At 40.6% G+C, this 25,638-nt stretch overlaps 1 protein-coding gene across 8 annotated transcripts in view; it reads left to right on the top strand.

The window, feature by feature from the left end:
- The first annotated feature begins 801 nt into the window (after positions 1-801).
- RGPD4 (RANBP2 like and GRIP domain containing 4) overlaps positions 802-25,638 on the top strand; it is a 35,959-nt gene continuing 11,122 nt past the window's right edge. For all 8 annotated transcript variants that reach the window (XM_083501430.1, XM_083501428.1, XM_083501429.1 and 5 more), the window contains exons 1-20: positions 802-1,126; positions 4,468-4,535; positions 5,006-5,117; positions 6,565-6,717; positions 7,157-7,387; positions 8,316-8,467; positions 8,789-8,981; positions 10,529-10,619; positions 11,466-11,675; positions 12,862-13,040; positions 13,134-13,309; positions 13,603-13,726; positions 14,451-14,612; positions 16,403-16,540; positions 16,636-16,782; positions 17,283-17,465; positions 17,546-17,629; positions 19,624-19,759; positions 20,301-20,398; positions 20,639-25,268. In XM_083501430.1, the coding sequence (XP_083357556.1) occupies positions 1,052-1,126; positions 4,468-4,535; positions 5,006-5,117; positions 6,565-6,717; positions 7,157-7,387; positions 8,316-8,467; positions 8,789-8,981; positions 10,529-10,619; positions 11,466-11,675; positions 12,862-13,040; positions 13,134-13,309; positions 13,603-13,726; positions 14,451-14,612; positions 16,403-16,540; positions 16,636-16,782; positions 17,283-17,465; positions 17,546-17,629; positions 19,624-19,759; positions 20,301-20,398; positions 20,639-25,268 (7,342 nt within the window). In that variant the 5' untranslated portion in view covers positions 802-1,051. The remainder of the gene's footprint in view (positions 1,127-4,467; positions 4,536-5,005; positions 5,118-6,564; positions 6,718-7,156; positions 7,388-8,315; positions 8,468-8,788; positions 8,982-10,528; positions 10,620-11,465; positions 11,676-12,861; positions 13,041-13,133; positions 13,310-13,602; positions 13,727-14,450; positions 14,613-16,402; positions 16,541-16,635; positions 16,783-17,282; positions 17,466-17,545; positions 17,630-19,623; positions 19,760-20,300; positions 20,399-20,638; positions 25,269-25,638) is intronic.

Here is a 25,638-nt window from a genome sequence, read left to right as displayed (position 1 = left end):
TGATGTAAGTCATGGGCCCCGCCTGCTGGCCTGCTCCCTAAAATATCACTGGTTTGCTCATTTCTATATATAGGGTGCCTCCATTCTGCATGCACTGGTTGCACAGCAATATAGCATGCAGCTGCAGAGCAGCACAGTTGAATGTAGGTCAAGCTGTTGTACCTGTTATTTAATATTAAAGAGTGCTTGTAGACTGATGATCAGGCAGCATAGACTAAAGGCATGAGCATATTCAACACAAAAAATCGACAATTTGTTGTTGACAAGGGATAAAAAAGTAAAGGGACCCCTGACCATTAGGTCCAGTCGTGATAGCTGGACATATAAAGGGCCCCGTTACCTTCAGTAGCTTAGGGCCTCGTCAAACCTAAATCCGGCCCTGGCTCTGTGCACAGGGGGGAGCTTGTCTTGCTCCATGCATCTTAGAACCATAGCATTGTAGAGCTGGAAGGGATCCCGAGGGTCATCTAGTCGAACCCCCTGCAACGCAGGAACTCTGCTAAAGGTGGCCATTCAACCTCTCTTTTTTAAAAAAAAACTCCAGTGAAGGAGAGTCTGCCTCCTTTTGTTGCAGCCCGTTTTTACGAAGATTCCCACGCGTGCTGGTTGCCCGACCACAGCTGTGCTGATTACCCTGCATTTCGCCCCTCTCATCTATTAGTAGCTCTCTGTCTACAGCGGCGGCGGGGGGGGGGTAGAGATATTCCGCCCGCCAAGCGCTGAGGTGGAATCACTCTCTAACTTTTCGTATCTCTACGAAGCGAAACTGAGCGTTCATTCCCCAGTGCGCAGCTCTAGGGTTGACAGGACGTCACTTCCGATTTCTCCCTCCCCCCCCACGCTATTTCCGTCGCGAGGCCGCCGACGCCACAGCGGCGGCTGTTCCCTCTGCGCGAGCCGGCGCGTCGGCTAGCACGTCATTCCTCCTCGAGCGGCGTCGCCTCCTCGAACCGGCGCAGGCTTTGGGTTCCGCGCTCTCGCCCTCCCTCTTCGAGCCAGGGGAAGGAGCCTGAGGGGCCCGTTGGCGGCGGGCCCTCTTTCGCCCGCCACCATGTTGAGGCGCAGCAGGGCGGAAGTGGACCGTTATGTCTCCTCGCTGCAGGCCTCGGCCTCTTCGCCCAGGGAGGTAAGGAGCCTTCGTTTCGTTTCGTTTCCCTTCCTTCCCCTTCCCCCCCTCAAACCGATTTTGAGGGGAGTTCAGAGGCGGCCCGCCATTGGTCCCCTTGGCTGTTTGTTTTGAGGCTCTCCTCCAATGACTGGACGCGAGCCGGCGTCGGTTAAGGAGGGGAGGGAGTTAGTTTGGATTGGCAGCCGCCTCTCGGGGTTCGAGGGAGGGGGGGCTGGCCGGCTGGGATTAGGGCAGCGCCTGCTCGCGCGTTGGGCCGCCTGTTCCCTGGCTCCAGTGTAACAGAGGAGCATGTGGGATTGTGCCATGATGATTCTAAGGGGGGGGGGCCTGTGCTAGGTGATGCAGCTTCAGGAGTGGGGGCCTGATGGGGGGGGACCACCTTCCAGCCAAAGGGCCTTTCCTTCAAAGCAGCCTCCTGAGGGCTCCACGCCAGCGTCTGGTGGGGCCAGATGCAAAAGTGGGCAGGGCATCTTCTGTCTGGGCGTAGTCAAAGGGGGCGTGTTCAGCTCAAATCAAGTATGAATCGAAAGTGGAGGCAGTAGTACAGTTCCCTGTTTTATGTTTGCTTTGTAACACAAAAAACCTCTAATAAGAACTATTTTTTTTTAAAGTAAATCAATAAAAATACTTAAATGAGGTTTTGCCCCCTGGCAACATAAACGCTGCCCCTTGTAATATAAATCCTGGCTATGTCCATGTTCTAACTAACAAAGTTACATCCCAGTCATGCAAAAGTAAGGGGTTTCTGTACCCTGCTAAACACACAAACATACACACACCCCTCAGCCCTCCTAGGCAAACAAGATATAAGAGTAGAGTTGAAGGGCCTATTTCTGCCAGGTTGAAAGCACTCAAGTGGCTTGGGAAGGGGTGTGGCCTGGGATGGTCGTGAGTGCCTAGGAGCGTTTGGTTCCTGGGTCTTGGGTCCCTACCCTCGCATTACTGCACAAATTCTGATGAAGAAAAACCAGTGTCTAATGCAAATTCTTCTGCTTTTTCTATTCGTAAAAAGACAGGAGCCACCTCCAGGCCTGTGCTTGGTAATCTTAATGTATGTTGGCTTTCCCATCTGACTTTCCTCCAGCTAATATATTGTGAACTTTCCAATGTAAACAGACAGTTGTGGTTCATGATCTGTCTGCGAACCAATCTCTTAGGTGGAACCTCCTTCTGAGAAGACATATATAGGACTGCCCTCTTAACCATGTTCTCTTTTCACTGTGGCATCATATAGCACTCTTGCCTCTGGGTGTGGTATAAACTTTATAAATGCTGGTTTAAAAATAGTGGCATAAGGTTGCTCAACTAACCTTCTTAATGTTTTTTGCTTTAAAAATCCATTCACAATTACAGTGGCCAGTGGTTATTGTCCTCATTAAAAACAATGTTTTTTTCTTCCAACATATTTCATGTGAAGTAGTATTTGCTAATTGAACACTTAACCATGTGTTTGTGTATTTTAAAAACATTTCCTGCAGTTTTCTAGGTGCTACATCATGAATAATTTGATATTCCTATACTGAACTGTATAGTTTTTTTTCTCTCCCCCTCAAAAAAACCCCCTAATGTTGCTTTGGTTAAGTTTCACTTCCCATTCTTCTTAGCAGTTGTGAGTTACGTCCTGGCAGGAATTGGAAGTTGTCCGTCCTAAATTCTAATTAAAAATCATTGCTTTTTCTTTCTTGAGGTTTGTGGGATTATTATGGCAAAGAGCTTGAGATAGTCTAGTTTCTTTTTGTATTCTTTGATCTGTTGTCTCTCTGATAAAAGTATTTCTGCCTGAGATGGACATAAAACTAATTAATTTAGGACAAGGCACAGAAATAACTTTCTTTCATGAGGCAAATGGGGTATTCCCCTGACGGTACATACAAATGACAAGTTGCAGAAACTATTGAGCAGTTCTTCATATAGGTAGGCAATGCTATGGACAATTCAACTAAAGGGAGTAAAAAAGAATCCCTGACCTAACATGAAAGTTGCATTTTGTTGTCTTGACTGTCTTAATGAAAGCGTAGTTTCTGAGTATAGGAAGCTGCCATACATTTTGCTGCCACTCCCTTCTCTGAAACACCAAATTGACAGTTGTTACTTGTCAGCTTTGAATAATTCACATGGTGGTATCTATATGATAGATTTTATGCTTATACAGAAAAAGGCTGTTACTGGGCCTTAGCAGATAATGGGTGCACTCTGCACTTAAAGTACTGAGCATGCTGCAGGAAGAAAATACAGGGTGGCATTAGGTGATCTATTTTTCCTCCCCTGTGTACCCCCAAAATCTCCAGATGATCCACTAATCCCTAGAGCAGATTTTGAGGGCCAACAGGGAGCATAACCCTTGTTACATAAGTGGATACCCAGCATGGTTTTGACTCCAGGGTTCTGCTGCATTTGGCACAAGGCGTTAAGTTTACCTTTACCTTAAATACAAATTGCAGGAGGGACTATATTTCTGTCCTGGGTCCTGGCAGTTTGCAGCTCTGCTGGTTAGTGCTGCAAAGTTCACAATTTCTGCAAAGCCCAGTGTTTGTCACTGGTGCCATTAGGTGAAAGCTTCCTATCAAGATGAGGACCTCTTTCTTTGCCTTCCACTATATATCAGGGTGATTTTTTCCAAGAATAACCACCATTGTAAACAGCAAAGGCTAGATATTCAGAATTAACAAGAGGTAAGGAAGCAAATGAACACCTCAATCTTAGTCATTGATTAGGCCTTGGCATCTTCATATGGTGCTATTGAATAGGCCTTTGTCCTCAAAAGGCAATCAGTATGACTTATGCTTGGCTATTTCAAGGTTGCAAAACTTATTGTTTTTGATAACCATTATTTAAGCATAGATTAGGTTAATTTGATTAGGCTGGTAATGGAGATGTAGTTGGCACATAACTTCCATCTTGGATCAGTGAATGTTCTTTGTCACAGGACATTCAACCACCCAGGCCTTGACTGGTGAGGGAGGCAGTGGCAGGAATCCTCTTGGAACTTATTTTTTAAGAAATACTTCAGCATCTAGCACAGCTCATTACAGTTGTTAAACAGCAGGTAGAACAATCATTATTACATGGTCTTTAAGATCCTCAGCAATTTTCAAGTGGTCTGAGGGGTAGGAGTTTGGGAATCACTGATCTAGAGGCTTGCTGTGGTTCATTCCTGTCACTGGACAATAACTTATTGTGATGAATTAAATGCTTAGAAAGAGGCTTGGAAACAGCTCTTTCTCACTCTAGCATTGTAAATACTTAGGATAGAGTTATGCAGATAAAATTATGGCTGTTCAATGACCAAACTGTAAGTGAATTACTATCAGCATTAACAAAAGTATTTTTCTCTCTAGAAATCCATGAAAGGATTCTTTTTTGCTAAGCTGTATTATGAAACAAAGGAATATGAATTGGCTAAAAGGTAGTACGAAATATTATTCATTAAAATGTATAATTATTCCAATGATTGATTTTACTCTGATTCAGAATAACTTGTGTTTGGTTAATTGTTTATGAGAGAACTCTGCATGATGAGTGTTGATAGGCTTATACCAACCACCCCCAACTTTCTGTTCTCCGGATGTTTTGGCTGCAGCTGATGAGGCTGAAGGTCAAAACATCCAGAAGGCACCAGGCTGGAGAATGCTGGCTTTTACTAATCATATATAATTATTTTCAGGTTTTATATTGTTCCATGTAGAACTAACGCTGGCAGTTGCTTCATAACCAAGTACTGTGGTTTTTGCATTGTTAAATATGCCAAGCTTGGGGCTCCTAATTCATATTTATAGTGTGACTATTAAATGCATTGACATCACCTACGTCTATTCTGGAGTGATATCATTAGTCATTGATGGCTGCTATGTTAACTTGCTATGCTGTTTTTTAAAGGTACATATCTACATATCTCAGTGTCCAAGAAAGAGATCCCAAGGCACACAAATTCTTGGGACAACTCTATGAAGCTGAAGAAAACATAGAGAAAGCTGTAGGTTGTTATAAGGTAAAAAAAAATAATGCTTCTACATTATTGTTTCTAGAGGCTGTTGTATATGAAATATTTACTTAGATATATTTTATTTTGCTAGAGCATATTTTGGAATGCTATGAAATATTTTTAAAGTGTTGCTGCCTTGGCTGTAATTAAACAATAGAATTACCAAATGTCAGTCCCACAAAAACTTCTGTTGCCTCCAAAAAAGTATGTGTTTTGAGCATGGGTAAAGCATGGTTGTAGAGCAGCCACCAAGACTGTCCCTTACAAGATGTAATTCTATAGTATTCCATGGGGGGTGGGGTTCCTAGGGTAACAATTGGCCATTCCCACCTCAGATTGCCACACAGAGAGTTGGCAAAATAATTTGAATGATTCTGAAACACTTAACAGGTCATTTAGGTTACTACATTATGTTCCGTGGTATCAAAAGATAGTCCAATTGGGTCTGTCAGGTCAATATAGTGAGGGGAACTTCCTGTTGATTCCTAAAGCATGAAATGTTGACCAGAAGACTGTTGGTTATAATGCTGAGCTTCTCATTGGTCTTGATTCATAATTCTGGTATCTTTTAGATAGACCTTAGAGTTTCATAAACTTTCCTTTTACTGGAAAGCTCAGAACCAAACAAAAGAAATATTTTTTTATACACACACACTTGGCATATCATCTGAGCTGGGCTTTCAAGCAGCAGGAAGTTATAGCAGTCAACTTCTCATATAAGTTTCAGGGAATATTAGCTCTTCCATAATCTGAGCTAGGATCTCAACCTGATTTTTTCATATCCCACCTTGGCATATAAGCTACTATGCCTTACTATGTGTTATAAGCTTAATAAAAAGTCCACTTTAATATTGAAGTTTGGAGTAGGTGACAGGAATCCTGCTGAATTGGCCTTTTGTGAAGGGTTCCCCTATAGCTTTCAGAACCAATGAAAGGAATTCTGTGCTGTCTTCTAAGTGATAGAATCACAATATGGAATTTAGCCACATCTTGACTCGTCAGCTTGGGAAATGCTCAGACTGTGTTGTGGTACAGGGCAACTTGGCAAGGAAAAACAACACTTCTGTGAATCATGTTTCTGTTCTGTACAAATACTTGTCTCTTGTGATATTTCATAAGCATAACATCATTCTCTAATGCTAAAGCATGCCACACCTGTCTAGAAGGCTTTCCCTTTCTTGGTCCTTTGTGAATGCTGTGTTTATGAAGTGGTGAAGGCTGCACTAATCTACAGAAGTGTGGTAACAAAGTAGTCACCTGCATCTCTTCCATCATTCTTCTACACCTGAGTAGCACTGCAAATAAGGCAGTGAAGTGATCTTCTTAAACAGCTGTATAAGCCTCTTTAACTTGGTTTATGTGTTCTGGTAGTCTATATTGCAACATTTTGCGTCACAGAAAAACGGAATTAAACTATATATACGGTACTTCTTCTTTTCAATTGTGGCTTTAGCGTTCGGTGGAGTTGAACCCAACACAGAAAGACCTTGTATTGAAGATTGCAGAGCTGCTGTGCAGTAATGATATTACTGATGGAAGAGCAAAATACTGGGTTGACAGAGCAGCCAAGCTTTTTCCTGGAAGCCCTTCAGTTTTTCGACTAAAGGTAACCTTAACCTCCCCCTCCCCACTTTGGGTATTGTCACAGCTTACAGAATAAACCTGGGCACAATTTGGACACAATCTTTACATGAAATTGGCAGTATGAAAAGTTTGGCAATAAGTTAGTAGTTGTAACTTTGTTAATACCTGCTGTTTTCTTAGTTTTCTCAAAAAAAGTAGAAACCTGATAACATGTAACACTTCCTTTCATAGTTAAGAAACTCCTGATTTTTTTTAAAGCCCCGCTCAAAGAAACTGCAATGCATTTCCAGATATGTAGTGGATTCAGATGTTTATTGCTATATTGTCCAAAACTAGCTTCCTTATGTAATGCAGTTTTATATAAAGAAGCAATAAGAATGATGTTATTCCTTGAGAATGCTTGAAAGCCTTGTGTTTAAATAAATAAATATAAAATGTCAACCCTTTTATCTTTACTGTAGGAGAGTCTGGTGGATTGCAAAAGTGAGACTGGATGGAACCAGCTTCTTGATTTGATCCAGTCAGAATTGTGTGCCAGACCTGATGATGTTTATGTTAACATTCGATTAGTGAAGCTCTACTTATCAAACAAAAATCTTGCAGCTGCTGTGGCACATTGTCAGGAAGCAGAGAAAAAAATACCATTGCAGTCAAGCTTGGAATGGTGTTCGTGTGTTGTACATACACTTAAGGTTTGTTTAATTATACTTGTCTTGTAAAAATACTTCTTTTTGTAATTTCCTATAGAAAATATTATAGTAACTTCAAGTGAAGACTAAACCCAGTTTAAACTTTCTTTATTAATTGGATCCAGTTGCATGACAGAACTTACTTTTGATCAGAGTTTGAGCAAGCAAATAACATTATAATAAGCAGGTCTACAAAGGCCTACAATATGCTTTTACTGGGTTTCATCTACAAATACCCCTCATGAGAAAGGTGTCTTCAGCCCCTAGATAAGCCATTTCACATTTGACAAAGCATTTATAAGAAACATTGAGACTAAGTCAAAAGCTGTTCTTTCAAGTGCACAACCTTGTGAGGAGCCTGAGAACTACACTAGAATCTACCTATGGGTAGGACTGCATGAACTCATGCAAGTACCTGCGGAACAGCCCTAAAAAAGTTTCCTTCTGCTCATGATTTTGCCTTGCTAAAATATAGTGGGTCACCCCAGTGATCTAGAACATGGACAACACATGGAGGTGTTCAGGGCCTTCTGCAGTGCATGAAGCAGACTGGCATATTTTTGTCCTGCCACTCAAACCTCACTCTTCGGAGGGCATGTGCAAAATGCTGAAAAGTCCTTCTCAGCGTTTTGTACACACCCTCAGCTCTTTCATTGCTCTTTTGGAGTCCACTGAGGTAATGATGCTCAGTTGATGTCTTAAAAGATAGCTTAAAATATCCCTGATAAAGCTGCTAAAAATAAAATCCTCACAGTCTACCCGGAGTAAGATTTTTGCTTTATTTAATTTTGGGCTGCAGAATTTCAGTAGAGAATGAGTACACAAAGTAGGGTCTGATCTTGCTTAATAAAACACATTGGAGATCTGGTGGCTGAGCCATAATACACATTGACTAAACAAAATATTTTTTTAATTTTAATTTTTTTCCTAGGAATATCTTGACTCTCCACAGGAGTTGGAATCCAATAAACCTAACGAGCAAAAGACTAGATCCCGTCGGGATCTTTTGTTGGCTTATTCAAATCTGGTCGTAATGACACTTTCAAGCAGAGGTGTAGAAGAAAGCAGAGAATCCCTCCAAAGGTATCTTGATTTGTTCAATTCAGAACTGTTCTAAATGAAGAGTTGATGAAATGCCCCCATTTTTGTATTGTGAAATGCCCTTGCTTTTGTATTGTGTCTGCACAAAAGCCCCTTAATTCAGCTGAATATTTTATTAGTTGCTTTCATGTGCTGCTTTTTGCATATTTACAGTGTATATATGTGTCCTATATGGCAGAGGAACAATAAGCAGGAGCCGCTAGTAAAGAAACCAGTCAAAAGTATTTACTGGTGTTGCTGTTTCTGTAACAGTACTTTGTTGAGCTATGAAACTACTGTTATTAATGAACACTTGTCTTGTAGCTTTGATCATGCACTCCATTCAGTGAAACCTCATGCAGCTGGAGGTGATGAACTTTCTGTAACTTTCCTGGAAATGAAAGGCCACTTCTACATGCATGCTGGAACTCTGCTGTTGAAAATGGCCCAGGAAAGTGAAATGCAGTGGAGAGCTGTTTCAGAATTGGCAGCTTTATGTTACCTTCTAGCTTTTCAGGTAAGTTCTTCTCAAGTAACATGTTGCCCTCAGTCATTTATAGTATTTGTGCTGTAGATTTCAGTGTTAAAAGTGCCAAGGAGTGTTTGTATATGCATGATACTGCAGGGGGGTGAAATTTGTTCTGTTCGTGCTTTTTTGTTTTTTTTTTTAAAAGGACAAAATCAAAATTGAATGCTTTTCAGTAGAATTGCATATCTAGAGGTAAAAGGAAATAAGTATGTGTGAAATCAGGAGTAATCTGCTGTCTACAGATAATTTAGCCCAGCCAATTAATCTTGCTGTGCACCTTTGGCTTTCGTGGGAAGCCAACACATTGTATCCCAGTACAGTGGTGCCTCGCAAGACGAAATTAATTCGTTCCGCGAGTTTTGTCGTCTTGCGATTTTTTTCGTCTTGCAAAGCACAGTGTCGGGAAAGTTTTGGAAAAGCTTCAAAAATCACCAAAGTCTTTAAAAACCTCAAAAAAGGCTACCACACCGCGTTCTATGAGTTGCTCCTCGAAGTCAAGTCGCAACTGTATTAACGGTGTTAAGAAAAAGGAAACAAACTTGCAAGACGTTTCTGTCTTGCGAAGCAAGCCCATAGGGAAAATCGTCTTGCGAAGCAGCTCAAAAAACCTTTTCGTCTAGCGAGTTTTTTGTCTTGTGAGGCATTCGTCTTGCGAGGTACCACTCTATACCGTACTATTGTCTGCATTCTTGCTTGGAGAATAGTGTGGTACAATGTGGCTGCTGCCTCGATGTACGCACATCCTTTTCTGGCACCTTTACTAAACTAGCTTCACTGTGTGCCATTATTGCAATGCACTAATGGAAGTTTTTAATGTTTGATATTTTATTCTGTTTAATATTCTGTTGGGAGCCACCCAGAGTAGCTGGGAAAACCCAGCCAGATGGGCATCGTATAAATAATAAATATTTATTTATTTATTATTACTTATTTATACATGCATACATCTGTGATAATTAGGATGCTTTATATTACTTTGACAGATTCTATCATCCTCTTATGCCAGTTTTCTCTCCAGCCAAAGGGTAGAGTCCCTAGCCCTGCCTTCCCAAATCTGGTGCCCATCAGATGTTTTTTATTACAATTTGCATAATCTGTGATCACTGGACATTTCTGGGACTGATAGGAATTGTAGTCCAAAACATTTGGAGGCCAACAGATTGGGTGAGGCTACTCTGGACTCTGAAGTTAGCTCTATCAAATAATTACTATTGGACTGCTCTTAAATGACCTTCCACCACCATATCTTGATAAGTAAAAGCAAGACTTGCAGTTCAAAATACTATTCCTTTCCCTTCATTTCTTGAGAAAGAAGCAATAAGTCTGTATTCATTCAACTTTTCCTTGGCATAGAGCAATGTAGAGTCAAAAAATGTTCAGCTTGGCACTTTGGACAGAAATGTAATGTAAAATTTATGATTGTACTAGACATGATTTCTACACTTCACAGAAATGGATTTTATTCTTAAGCTTAGTATTGTTATAATATATTTCACTGCAGAGTGAATTCTTTACACTTGTCTAATCTCTACCAGGTTCCTAGACCAAAGTCAAAACTAATAAAAGGCGATCAAGCTGAACAAGAGAAGTTGGAAATGTTAGCCTGTGATCGACAGAGCCAGTCTGGTAATAATATTCAAAGTCAGATTTCATTTTAAAATCAAAGCTGTGGACATCTAGTAGCAATTCTAAAGCAGCGTGTAAAGACTTCACTCAGTTAAAATTAAAAGTAACAAACCTTTAACAGGCAATGCTAAGAATTCAAAGCATAATGTGGGTTTTAAAGAATGGCAGCGCTAGAGGCCCCAGCATAACTTTTCAATATGTCCTCTTGACTAAGATTCATTTTCTGCCTTCTGAGTCTTCAAACCTCCAGTTATTTCCCCTTTGAACAGAATGTTTTAAATTTAACAACTTAACTCTTTGGGTGGTATTCAACAAAGTACTTCCACTAGCACAAGGATTTCTGCTTGTACTGTGCAATGCAACTTCCCCTCTTTCTCTCCCCATATGCCTCACACCCTCCCCAGATCTGCCCTAGAAGGTTGAAGGAATCCCAGAACAGATTTAGCAGGGTATGGAAGGGAAGTTCTGTTGTGTGGCCAAAGTTATTGTACCAGTGGAACTACTTCATTCAATACTGCCCTCTGAACTCAAGTTATGGACTTGACAAATTTACTCAAGGGGTTGTATCTTCCAAAGTATTTTCATTTGCACAAGGACTTTCATTCGCTCAATGAAAGTGTTGCCACCTCCTTCTCTCCCTAGATGCTCCCCAAATTTGTTCTGGGGGTTCCTACAATACTCTGGAGCAGATTTTATGTGGGGGGAGTGCCTGGGGGGTGGAGTTTCATTGTGCAGGCTGAAGTCCTTGCATAAATTGAACAAATTCATTGAATACATGATATTTGGTGTATATTTGCCAAATAGAAACTTGACTTTTGGTTAATCATGTATCTCTTACCTTTTCAGGACATATGCTGCTAAACCTAAGCCATAGGAAGCAGGATTTTTTCAAGGAGATTGTTGAATCATTTGCAAACAAGAGTGGACAGTCTGCCTTAATTGATGCACTATTTGGGAGTGGTTCTTCTACAGAGAATTCCTTTCTTGGCACAGATGATATCAGAAATGTTGGTGTGCAAGTACCAGAATATGGAGAACTAGCTAGATACGATATTGGTAAGAAGATTGGTTTATTTATTTATTTTATATTATAAATTCATTGCATATTATGAAATAGATACACACATACAGCATGATACTTCAAGATTAAAAGCACTGGAAGAAGCAGGTGAATTTAAATACTAGCTCATGAAAAGATATTAAAGTGGACTGGGGAACATTTTTTGCACCAGTGACCATATCTTAATCTGGCCCCAGCCTCTAGACCAAGTTTGACAGGAGGGGAAGTATTCTACCTGCCAGTAACGGGGGGTCACATGATTGGCAGATAAGTTGCCCTGGTCATACGTCTAAATTCCTTGCAGTCTCTGCTGTCCTGTTTGAGCATGGGAGAGCAGGAAATTCATTTGGAAGCAAGTGCCTATTTCTTTGTTGTGTGATCAAGAGGTCTGTCCAAGCCATTGTCTATAAAGCAGGCATTAGCTCTAGCAGGGATTGCTGCATTGTGCAGCAACAAAGAAAAAAGCAGGGAATTCTAGCTTTTGCTGCTCCACACAAAAGCAAGGAGACCTGTTTTGTTTTTTTTTGGAAAGCCCAGGTCATGATGATGCTTTTTGGAGGTTGAAGAGATCAGTGCAGTTTGGGTTTTCCAAGAGGGTCTCACCCATCAGTTTATATCGCCAGTTATGTTAGCTGATTGATGGATGAGCACGGTTTGGAAAGATGACCTCGCAGGCCAAATGGAACCCCCTGATGGGTCCAGATTGACTCATGGACTAGAGTTCCCCCACCCCTCCTTTAAACGAACTCACTTTTTCAAGTGTACCATTTTACATATAAGGGTATGCTTTGATTATCAAAGCAGTTTGCATAACTTAAGATGCTAAATTCTCTGACTAGTTGTATTTAGAAGCGGTAGTGAATAATGGCTTATGTGCCACAGTAGATGGTGTTTGTGTTTCTGTCATTCTAAACAGAGAATACTTGTGGACAGGTCTGTAGAAATCTAAATAGTCAGTGGAGCCTCAGTAACTGGCAAAACTGCATCGGAAACTGCTACTGAGCTATGTTTTGAACACCTGCTTTGTACAGGATGTGAGCTGAGGCATTGATTCACATTTTTAACTCTTTTAGAATTAACATGAGATGATATTAGCATGAGATGATGGTTTGCTTACTGTCTTCTGCTGTCGTATCACACAGTTGCATCTTTCGAAATGAACCAGCACTTTCTTGTTGTTAGGTGCCATTAGAGCCCACAGTGGTAGTCTCCAACACCTCATATGGCTTGGTCTGCAGTGGAAATCCATATCACCCCTGCAAACCTTTCGCAAATGGTTGAAGCAACTTTTCCACTTGCCTCAGGAAACATCCAGACTTGAGACCAATGCTCCTGAATCGATTTGCATGTTGGACCTTGAAGTAAGGAAATGCTTCCAGCATTAATTTCTACCACAATTTGAGTTAATAAAGCAATTTATTGTATAACTTAAAATGTGTGTGTTTGCAAAACAGGTATTTCTGCTTGGGGTGATATTTACCTGTCATTTGCAATTGGAAGAGAAATTTAATACCAAGTACACTGTGCACCGGCCTCAATTCCTACCACTACCAGTATGCAAGCAACTTTGTACCGAGAGGCAGAGGGCCTGGTGGGATGCTGTTTATGCTCTTGTTCACAAACAAACTGTGTAAGTATGACTTTTTTTGGTTATGGTAGTCATCCTTACAATAGACATGTGGCTGTCGACTACATATAGCAGCTTTTAATACCCATTTCTCATGCTGAAGGATTATATATATATGACAGCTTGTGTGAAATGGCTGGCTTTTATATATTTACAAGAAAACTTTTTTGATCCTTTGTCTTTGGGGTTAAGAATGGACTTTACAACTTTTAGTCTATAGATAATCAAGCAGAAACTAGTAATTAAGAACTACATTACGCAGCTGATGCATTTCTGTTGCACACGTTACTTTTCAGGTCCGGGACAGCAGCAAAAGTGAGGCTTCTAGTCCAACATGAAATAAGCATCCTCAGAGCCTTAGGTAAACATGGTCTTCAGCCAGCTCTGATCGTGCACTGGGCAAAAAGTCTCCTTAAAACAGTAAGTAAGAAGATGCCATTTTCAGTAAATTTGAAGCTATAAAGTTAATTTCTTAACCTTGTATGATCCATGCAGCCTATTGCAGGTATTTAGATTATATGTGGGGAGACAAGTCTGGAATGTAGTTGCCTCCACCTTTTAAAACACCAATGGAAAACCTCTGACCCTGCCTAAATTACTTAAGCTCCAGATATCTGAAAGACCATCTCCATCTCTACTAACTTTCTCTAGTGTTAAGGTCACCAGAGAAGAATCTCTTGGTAATTGCTGCCTTCAGAGATTTGGGGAATGGTGGCCCAAGAGAGGGCTTTCTCTGTGGCAGTCCCTAAATTATGGGACTTCCTCCCTGTCATTGTGTCTGGCATCTTCATTGTATAGTTTTTGCTGTGTGCTGAAGATACAGCTCTTTACTCTGGCCTTTGACAGTTAAGGTATTTTGTTTTTTAAATTATTCAATGAATTGTTTCATTTGTCTTATTATTGTGACTGTTTTACCAGCTTTTATAATTGTATATTCTGTTGTCATAATCCACCCTGTAACCTTCCAGTGATGGGTGGGTATGAAATCTAATAAATCATAAATAAATACAACATTTGCATGTACAACTGGAATTCTGAACGTTAATAGAGAAATGTGAAATAGTGTCATCAGGGCTATCATTGATATATACAATGATTTACTGAGTTTAACATTAAAAATAACTCAAATTATGTTACTTCACAGGGTTGCAATCTTAATTCTTTCTATGACCAAAGAGATTACATTGGACGAAGTGTTTATTACTGGAAGAAAGTTTTGCCAATGCTTGAGACAATCAAGAAGAAGAGAAGTATTCCTGAACCAATTAACCCATTGTTCAATCACTTTCATAGTGAAGATATTCAGGTAATAAGGCAGCTCAAATCTTCCTATGGTAGTCTTTATATTTCTAAATGCTTTTGGGGTCTTATCTGCAGTTTCTTACTTTGATTTCTTGTTTCTTGTTGCCGCTTCCCCTCTAACTCAACCTACTTCCATAAGTGGTTACTGTTTACATTCCAACTCTGGCAGCAACAAAAAAGCTACTTGCCAACTCTTGAACCATCAGCAGATCTGTCTGCTTCCACCATTAGTGTACTTTGAGACCCACACATTTGGAATTGGTCCAGTCTTCCTTCATAAGCCACAAATGTTAATTATGTGCTGGTAATATAATTTGTCTGCTAGCTAGGTGTTGCTCAAAATTTTATTTTATTTTATTTGGAAAGTGGAACTTAACTGATCTCACTATTTGACTTGGATGTCATGCAGTCATCAAACACAGCTCATGATGGGTCTTAACATAATGAAATATGAGAGGTTGCTGAGGTACGGATCATAGCAGTTAATTCTCTAGAAGAGTGTGGAAACACCTATGTCACATTTGCTATCTGAACCTACAAGAAGAACATAATAGTCCTGCTGAATCAGACCAAAGACCCATCTTATCCAACATCCTGTTCTCACAGTGGCCAACTAGAGTGCCTATGGGAAGTATGCAAGCAGCACCTGAATGTAACATCACTCACCTCATTTACGATACCCAGCCACTGATATTCAGGGACATACTGCCTCCAGCAGTGGTGGTGGAACATCTCCATTGTAGCTAAGTAGCCATTGGTAGCCTTTTTCTCCATATATAGGAGCTAGATGGTGTCCAGGAACTCAGCCCTTGGCTGGAAACATGATTATTCAGAGAAATTTTGACCCCATTCAGAATGAGCAGAATCTTCTTCCCCAGGTCCACAGAGTTGCCTCTCTTGTTGCCTGAATTCAACTTTGCTTCCAGGCACTGATGTATAGTTTTTCTACCAATCCTGGGTTAATTTTTTTAAGTTGAGTTACTGGCATATTGATAGCACTGTGCTTTGAACTGTGGCTTTGTATAGGCATCTGTGACAAGAAAAATCTTGTTGAGGACATTAACTCTTTCAGTATATAAACTCTTAATTCTACTACATGCTTTTCCAGTGTTTTCATTAGGGCTATATCAAATAGCATCAAGATTTTTGCTGCTAATCATGAGAAGGTGGAAGACCTATGCAAGTTTCTGGAGCGTCTCCCTTCCCCATGGAAAACTTAACCCACCATACACTAAGCCAACTGGGGCGGGGGGCAAATGTTTGTAATGCTTATTTTAAAATTTTTACAGAGTGGGAAACTGCAGGCCTTTTGGGTGGGACTATAAGGGACTCTCAACACTTCCTTTGCATATATGAAAATAACTTCCCCTTACATGCATGGTTGAAAATGCTGATTGAAAAATAGACCATGACTATGAATTGCCTTATCTAGCTAGACACATAAACTTAATCTGTTAAGAAGTATTTGAACATATCATACGTGTATCTACATGCATGCTATTATTATAAATATAAAAGCACGTGTGTATTGTAGAAACACGCTTGCAGAAACAGTTTGTCAAATATTACATATGTGTTCCATACACACGTTTCAGTATGTTTTCTGCAAACGTATTTCTGTCACTGGAATCGTATAACTTGAAAATCTGGTTATCATCTTGGACAAAGTAAGTAGTAGTTCCTCCCTTGAAAAGAGCAAAACTTACACACAATTGTAAATCATTAAACTGTGTAAAATATTTTGTACCAAAACATTTCCTTATATAAAACTAATTAATAAACCTTCTTTTTAAGGTTTCCCAGGTTGGTGTATATCAAGAAGAGGCACATATAGCATTTGCAATTTGGGATTCTGTAGATGGAAAAACAGACGATGCTATGCAAGCATTTGAAGCTATTAAAAATGTTGTCTCATATTGGAATCTTGCTCTGGTAAGTGTTACATTCCTTCAGGGGATTCCCCTGCCCTAACTGCATGCACACTTAATAAGCTGAATTCTCAACTGACTCTTTCTTTTCTTGGATAGATTTTCCAGAGGAAAGCTGAAGAGATAGAGAATGATGGTCTGTCATTAGAAGAACAAGAAGAATACAGAAATCTTCTGAAAAAGAGTAGAGACTACCTCATAAAAATTATAGATGAAAGCAGCAGCGATGCTTCAGTCACTGAAAAGGTTTAAAAATGTGTTTTTTAAAAAACTGCTAGGAAAATCTAGATAGGAAAAAAGCATTTGTCAGATTATATGTCTAGATATATAATACTTGGTTTAATAGTAAATCTACTAGAAATGTAGTAGAACTTAGTGGCTCTAAAGCAAACATGCTCTAAAGTATGGGTAGCTAAGAATTAAAACTTGTTCAGATGCAAAAATTCTATGCAAACTTTTTGGTGCTAGTGACCATTTTCTGTTTAATTAGTGAAATACAGATGGTTGTTTCCAGTGTTGCTTGAGCAGATTTTTACTTGCACACCAGGACTTTGTCCTGTCACAAAAATTTGCTCTGGAGGGAGAGGTAGAACTCTGCCGAAAGAGCAGAATAGCAGCCCTAGATGCAACCCAGACTTCTGAAACCAATAATTTGTAAACCTGGGAAGAATATGCAGTTCATTAATGTAACCATGTATATATTTAAACTCACCCTAAATTCACACCCTCTTTAATTTTCGTCCTAGTTACCTGTATCCATAGAGACAGTTAAGGAGATGCTGGAAAGTATAATTCAAGAACTTGGAATCAATGGTGAAGAAAGGAGTCTTATCCTAAACAATGATTTGAGCCAACCAGTGGAGACGGAAATTAAACATTCTACCCCATCGCCCACAAAATTCTCTCTGTCTCCAAGTAAAAGCTACAAGGTATGGCAAACAAATGTTTTTGTTTTTAAAATCTCTATTATGTTTCAGTTGGTCTAATTACCTAACTATTGTTATTTCAGTTCTCACCCAAAACTCCTCCTCGCTGGGCAGAGGATCAAAAATCACTACTTAAGATGATCTGTCAGCAAGTAGAATCCATAAAGGTAAATAAGAGCACTGCTGTGTATGTTCTGTACTCCACTCTGGGGATAGATGTGTTTTATTCAGCTTAGATAATCGAAGTCGGGATGGATAAGTCAAGTGTTCAAGAAGATCCTATCCAAATAATTATACTTCCAGAGTAATCATGCTTATGAGCAGTATGATTAATTTAAGTCAAAGTGCTAGACGTTGGCAGTCTAGACTGTCTTTTACTTTTGAGTTATTCAGCATGGTGCAAACAAATGCATTCATAGAAGTAGTCATTCTTGCTTAGGCAGGTTTAATTTCTATTACTGAAAATACAATTTCTATAAAAATGACTGAAGTATGATTATTTTCTGAAAGGTGGTATATGCAAGTTCAAAAATAAAAAATAAAACTTAACAGCAATTTACAAATATGTGAAATGATGCCCAGATTTCCCTTCTCCCACCTTGTGACCCATCCCCTAAAAATCTTCTTTGGTGGGTTGGGGGACCCTCTGAAGTAGCCTGAGATGAGTTCAGGGGCTGCAAGGGGAAGGGAAGAATGAGAAATTCCATTGTGTCTGCTGGCGCAACATTTTCTCATGTCCATGTATCAGAACAGAATTAACCCCAACGCTAAAGCAAAACGCTAAATAAGCTTATAGCAGCAGCAGACTAGAAAGGTTCAAGCTAGCTGAAGTACAGTTGTAGAATCTTGTTGCAAAGCAGCCTATTGTGACATCAGTTTCCTCTACTAGAGAGGGGAAAGACTCCTGGCCATTTTTGATTGAAAAAGAGTGATAATTTGTACAAATCTTCATTAACACCAAAATACTAAATTCATTAAGGAATAAAGACCACTGTTTTGAGTAAACATGGTTATGAGTGTGCTGTAAGAAATAAGTAATAGCAAAGACTATATTTCATGGCTTTTTATACTCCAGAAGGTTTAAAGACTAAAAGAGCAATAAAATCAAAATTTGGGCTGTTCAGAATATATTTGATTTCTGTAACTGCTTTACTTTGCACACAGCTGTGCCTTGCTCAGTTAATCTTTCAACAGTAGTCAGTTCGTGGTTCATTTTCAGTCATTGCCATCATCACTGCTACTAACTCAGAATTCATTCCCCAAATGCTAATAATAACACCATCCTCACACAAGAGGGAGGTACTGTACTGGCATGCTTGCAGAAGTGCAAAAAATCTTTAGGGGGAAAATCCTAAAGGGATTATTGAGCATGCTTAGTAGCCAGAGAATATTGAATCATTGCAGGGATGGGAAAAAGAGGAGGGGGCTGAGACTCACCTCACTGGCAGTGAAGGTGTGTGTTGCTGTGGTGGCCCTAGAGGTATCAAAACACTGTTGATCAGTGGATAAGACAGGCTAACAGAAAAGCAAAGGACAAAGAGCTGGTAAGGAGGAGAGTGAAAAGGTTGGCTGTGCTTTTTCTTCCCTTATAGTGTCATACCTTGGAAGTTGAACAGCTTAATTCCCGAATGTTTTGGCTCCCTAACGTAGCAAACCTAGAAGTGACTGTTCTGGTTTGCGAACTATTTTTAGAAGCCGAACGCCTGACGGGGCTTCAGCAGCTTCCGACTGGGTGCAGGAGCTTCCTGCAACCAATCAGAAGTCGTGCTTTGGTTTCTGAACGTTTTGGAAGTCGAATGGACTTCTGGAACGGATTCTGTTTGACTTCCAAGGTACAACTGCACTTTGATCCTTCACTTTCATCTTGAAGAAACAAGCGAAGGATAGAGGAAGATATAAAGAGGTTGGAGGGAACAATCTTTTACTGCCTGGATTGGTCACTTTCTGGCTCACTCTGAGTAACTGTTCTTAAATGCCTTCATGTTGGAAGTTCATAAAAAAAATTTGAGAAATCCAAGGTTTCAGTGTAGCCAGGACTTAATACAAGCATATTCATCCCAAACTGTTTTAGATTCTTTTCCTCTTCAGTTCTGTAGATGCAAAAGAAACAGCATGGGGTTGGCACAAAAGTTTTTAATGACCATGCTTGTCTTTTTGATAGAATGAGATGCAAGAGATGAAACTTAACAATTCTAATACAACCATGTCTCAGCGGTGGCCTGCCGAAAGCTATGCAGCAGATACCATGCCAGATGGCTATCAAGGCACACAGAGCTTTCATGGAGCACCATTAACTGGTAACTACATGCGGAGGTGGAGAGTCCTAGAGAAATTTAAGTGCAGTTTCTGATGTGACGTCTGATTATAATTAAAAAACATTGAAGGCATCACAAGCTGCCTTGAGGAGGATGTTATTAAAAAGATAGAAAGTATTTTCATTTACTGGCTTCATAATCTTAAGGCTTTATTTAAAACTTACCGTGAGTGCTGCGGGGAGGGTGCATTTTCACACTTTTTAAATGATTGCTTTTATTTGAGTTTGATAATGACTGTACATTTTTTAAAACTACACAAGAATACTCCACGAAAAACGTGATATCCTTATACAAAGAAGTAAATCACTAAAGCTGTATCTTCACACTTGCATATAAAATGATGGAATACTAGACGTGGGGGGAAACCTGAGTGTTTAGATGGTTATATGTGGGATTGTGTGTTGGATTATAAACCACCTTGAGGTTTCTTGTTTTTAAAGGCAGCGTATACATATTTAAGATAAAGATTTAGGGTTCTTGTCAATTTCAGGACTCTCACTGTTTTTATCTCTTGTGTGTCCAGTTGCTACAACAGGTCCATCTGTCTACTACAACCCATCACCAGCTTACAATTCCCAATATCTCCTACGGACAGCAGCCACAAACGTGACCCCCACAAAGGTAATTATTTGCTGTTTCTCTGATACAACTCATAACTCGTAAAGAGATTGAAAATTGAGAACTGTGTTGCTTTCTGTTAAATATTCAAAAGGCAGGTTTCTTGTCACATAGTGGGGGTGGGTAGGAGAGCAGGAACCAGCAGTTGTTTTTGAATGCAGTTTAAGCAATTATTGGAAATTTATAACCTATGTTCAATTACTAAGGCTTTAAAACTAAGTTTGATCATTTTTGTGTTTATAGGCTCCTGTCTATGCCATGAACAGGCTTACTCCTCAGCAGCACATATATACATATCAACAGCCAATGCACACCCCTCCACTGCAGAACACTTCTGCTTGCATGTTTTCACAAGAAATGTATGGTACTCCCCTGCGTTTTGATTCTCCGGCAACCGGAATGTTGTCTCCCCGTGGCAATGAGGACTACTACAACTACAGCGTTCCACCAACAACTACAAATCCGCCACTTCCCGAGCCAGGCTATTTTACAAAACCTTCTGCAGCACCCCCGGTCTCCCGGTCTGCCGAGTCAAAAGTGATAGACTTTGGGAAGCCTACCTTTGGGCAGCCTGTACCACCAGCAGAGGGAGCAAAACCTTCCTTGATAACTTCTGCTCAGTCGACACAGCCAACCACTTTCAAATTTAATTCCAATTTCAAATCTAACGATGGAGATTTTACTTTTTCATCACCTCAGGTTGCAGCACAGCCACACAGTACCCCCTATAGCAACAGCGACAGTCTTTTGGGCCTTCTGACATCTGACAAGCCTATCAAAGAGGACCGATACACTGGACAAAAGCCGCTTACTGAATATCCCACTGGACAGCGAAACATCTTCAGTTTTGGTGGCAAGAATGCATCAGGCATTGCATTTACGGATAAAATGGTACAAAATCAACCCAGGCCCTCTGGTTTTAGTAAGGGTGATGCGTTCAGCTTTCAGGATCCTGGCAAGCCTGTATTTGGTACTCCACATTCAGATGTAGCAAACAGAAGTCACGAAACAGATGGAGGAAGTGTCCATGGTGGTGGTGAAGAAGAAGATGATGGCCCTCATTTCGAACCTGTTGTGCCACTACCTGACAAAATTGAAGTAAAAACAGGTGAAGAAGATGAAGAGGAGATGTTTTGCAATAGAGCAAAACTTTTCCGCTTTGATGCTGAACACAAAGAATGGAAAGAGAGAGGTGTTGGTAATGTGAAAATTCTGAGGCATAAAATAACTGGCAAAATCAGACTACTTATGAGACGGGAGCAAGTGCTGAAAATTTGTGCAAATCACTATATAAATCCTGATATGACTCTGAACCCAAATGCTGGATCAGACAAATCTTTTGTGTGGCATGCCTTGGACTATGCAGATGAATCGGCAAAACCTGAGCAACTTGCAATCAGGTTTAAAACTCCAGAGGAAGCGAAGCTTTTCAAGCGGAAATTTGAAGAGGCACAAAATATTTTGAGACTATCTGGATCAAGTGATAGTCAGCAGGCTTCTCAGGGTATTGTGTCATCAAGAGAAGCTACTGCTCAAGATGCAAAAGATTCTAGTAAATCTGACTCGGGACTCATGAGCTCTGGATTTAACTTCAAGAGTGGGACGTCATCTGTCAGTGGTAGCTATCAGGTTCCTGTTCCTAATGTGAGCAGTTCAGCTAAAAACACTAATGCCAAAAGTACTTTTACAATTGCATCCAGTGCAGCTACACCTGCATCCTTCTCTTTTGCTAAAGAAGGGTTGGGAGCAAATGCTACATACGGATTTGGTGAACAGTTCATGTTAAAGAAAGATCAGTGGGAGTGCAACACATGCCTTGTTCGAAATAAAGTAACTGCACAGAGTTGTGTAGCATGCCAGACTCCAAATCCAGCTAATCGGGAAGCGCAGGCTGTGCTTCCTCCGACAGAATCGACTATACCTTTCAAACCCAACACTGAAGGTGCACATTCTACATTTGAACCAATTCCTCCCAAAAAGGAAAACCAGTGGGAATGCAGGACCTGTCTTGTGAGAAACGAAGCCAGCGCATCCCATTGTATTAGCTGCAAGAATCCCAGCGGTACAAATTTACCAGTGTTTGGTTCCCAAACCACATTCAAATTTGGTCACGCAGAGGCTCCAAAAGTGCCCCAAAGTGGTTTTGGGGCTGCTTTTCAGAAAAAGGAGGGGCAGTGGGATTGCAGCATATGCTTAGTAAGAAATGAAGGCTCCTCACGAACTTGTGCTTCTTGTCAGGCTGCAAACCCATCTAGCGATTCCCAAACCACATTCAAATTTGGTCACACAGAGTCTCCCAAAGTGCCCCAAAGTGGTTTTGGGGCTGCTTTTCAGAAAAAGGAGGGCGAGTGGGATTGCAGCATATGCTTAGTAAGAAATGAAGGCTCTTCACGAACTTGTGCTGCTTGTCAGGCTGCAAACCCATCTAGCAACGCTCCAGCTTTACCAGCTAGTGGTGCTCAACTGCCTGTGTTTGGCTTCAAAAGCAAGTTATCCGAACCCACTGGAGGACCGCAGGGGACGGGTTTTAAATGTGACATAACAGAGAAGGGTTTTAAATTTGGCCTTTCTACAGATCAAGGGAAGTCTTCTTCCTTCACATTTCAGGTTCCTGCTAGCAGTGAAACTAAGCCTATGAAAGGAGGGTTTAATTTTTCAATGCCTGTACCTCCAGGTGAATTTAAATTTGGTATACAAGAGCCTAGCAAAGATGTTGCAAACGACCAACAGAATAAAGAAGGTGGTACTGATGAAAAAGAGGAGGTGTCGGAGGAAGAAACTGCAATGAAATCTCATGATAGATCTAGCAAACAAAGCGGTGATTTGGTGTTTGGTCAACACAGCAGCACATTCACTTTTGCTGACCTTGCAAAAACAACTGCAGGTGAAGGATTTCAGTTCGGTCGGAAAGATCCAAATTTCAAGGGCTTTACAGGTGCAGGTGAAAAGCTATTTTCTTCTCAGGCTGCTAAATCTTCATTCAAAGGAAATACTTCTGCTGATCTTGAGAAGGAAGATGAGTCCTATAAAACAGAAGACAACGATGATATTCATTTTGACCCTGTTGTCCAGATGCCCGAGAAAGTCGAACTGGTGACTGGCGAAGAAGATGATATAGTGTTGTATTCCCAAAGAGTAAAACTGTTCAGGTTTGATGCAGAAACAAGCCAGTGGAAAGAACGTGGTGTGGGCAACTTGAAAATCCTTAAGAATGAAGTTAATGGTAAGCCACGAATCATCATGCGACGTGAGCAGGTATTTAAGGTTTGTGCAAACCACTGGATCACAACTACCATGAACTTGAAGCCCCTCTCTGGCTCAGACAAAGCATGGATGTGGTTAGCCAACGACTTCTCTGATGGTGATGCAAAGCTGGAGCAATTGGCAGCTAAATTCAAAAGTCCAGAGCAAGCTGAGGAATTTAAATTGAAATTCGAAGAATGTCAAAGGCTATTGCTGGATATACCACTCCAGACCCCACATAAACTAATAGATTCTGGGAAAACAGCTGAGCTGATACAAAAAGCAGAAGAAATGAAAAGTGGTTTGAAAGATCTCAAAACCTTCCTGACAGACGATAAAACTAAACTTGCAGATGAAGAGAGTAAAACCTCTGCGTCTGCTACAAAGGCCTCTGATTTGGTTATTAAGCCACACGCTGAAAGCACTGGGCCTACATTAGAGTGGGACAACTATGACTTGCGTGGGGAAGCACTGGATGATAGTACAGACAGCTCTGTGTATGCTTTGCCTCGGGCCAGTAGCCCTGTGAGGAAAAATCTATTTAGGTTTGGAGAGTCCACCACAGGGTTTAACTTCAGCTTCAAATCTGCATTAAGTCCCTCTAAGTCTCCTTCCAAACAGAACCAAAGTAGGACTTCTGTAGGCACAGATGAGGAATCTGACGTTACACAAGAAGATGAAAGAGATGGTCAGTATTTTGAGCCAGTAGTACCTTTACCTGACCTCGTAGAAATAACCAGTGGTGAAGAAAATGAGCAGGTTGTCTTCAGCCATCGTGCTAAACTTTATAGATATGATAAAGATGCTAATCAGTGGAAGGAGAGGGGTATTGGAGACATAAAGATCCTGCAAAACTATGACACTAAACAAGTTCGTGTAGTCATGCGAAGGGACCAGGTATTAAAGCTTTGTGCCAATCACAGAATAACCTCAGATATGAACATCCAGCCAATGAAAGGCACAGAGCGAGCCTGGGTATGGACCGCATGTGACTTTGCTGAAGGGGAACGGAAAGTAGAGCACTTGGCTGTGCGATTTAAGCTGCAAGATGTTGCTGACTCGTTTAAGCAGATCTTTGAGGAAGCAAAACATGCTCAAGAAAAAGACACCTTAATCACACCGCTCTCTTCGCGGGCAAATACTCCGAAGGAATCGCCATGTGGAAAGATTGCTGTTGCAGTACTTGAAGAAACCACCAGGGAGAGAACTGATTTAAAGCAGGATGAAGAAACAGTTACACAAACTGCAGAGACTTCGCCAACGGCGGGCACTTCTGAGACGCCAACGAAAGCAGTGGTTTCGCCACCCAAATTTGTCTTTGGCTCAGAATCTGTCAAAAGTATTTTTAGCAATGAAAAATCAAAGCCTTTCACATTTGGAAACACATCAGCAACGGGATCTCTCTTTGGCTTCAGCTTTAACGCTTCTCCCAAGAGCAAAAGCGATAGCTCAGTGTGTCATAGCACAAAACAGCGAGAACCAGATGGCACATATGATGCCTGCAAAGGTGCTGAGCATCAGGAAAGTGATGCTGCTGTTTGGAAACACTCTGATGGCAAAGGAGAAAGTCAAGTGGCTACCTCCAAGGCAGAAGGACTTCCTAATTTTTCATTTAGAACACTAGAAAAAGGTGAGCATTTACATAATTTTTACTTAATAAATTCAAGTTGTTATAAATGTACTTAGGTTCCACCTTGTCCATCTTCGTGAGTTTAAGTTGCCTACTGATGTATAGTTTCAAAATCTATAATGCTTAACCCTAGGTAAGAAAAAAAAACGATACTGAAAATTCTTTAAACAAATGTATCCTGGGTTATCATAAACGTTCTTGAGGAAGATTTTTTAAAAAATCTGGTATGCAGGACCCAAGCTATTTAGCACTTTAGAGATCAAAAGTATCTCTTTGAATTACAGATAAATACATAACTGGTAGGTAGCACAGCTACTGAGGTTCTAAGTTCTGACTTTGCCCATTCAGAAGTAGGCAACAGCACACTGCA

This window comes from Podarcis liolepis (genome assembly GCF_965112155.1).
Source record: "Podarcis liolepis genome assembly, chromosome: 4".
NCBI lineage: Eukaryota > Metazoa > Chordata > Lepidosauria > Squamata > Lacertidae > Podarcis > Podarcis liolepis.
The sequence above is the reverse complement of the archived record's forward strand: the minus strand, read 5'-3'. Positions and strand labels throughout refer to the sequence as shown.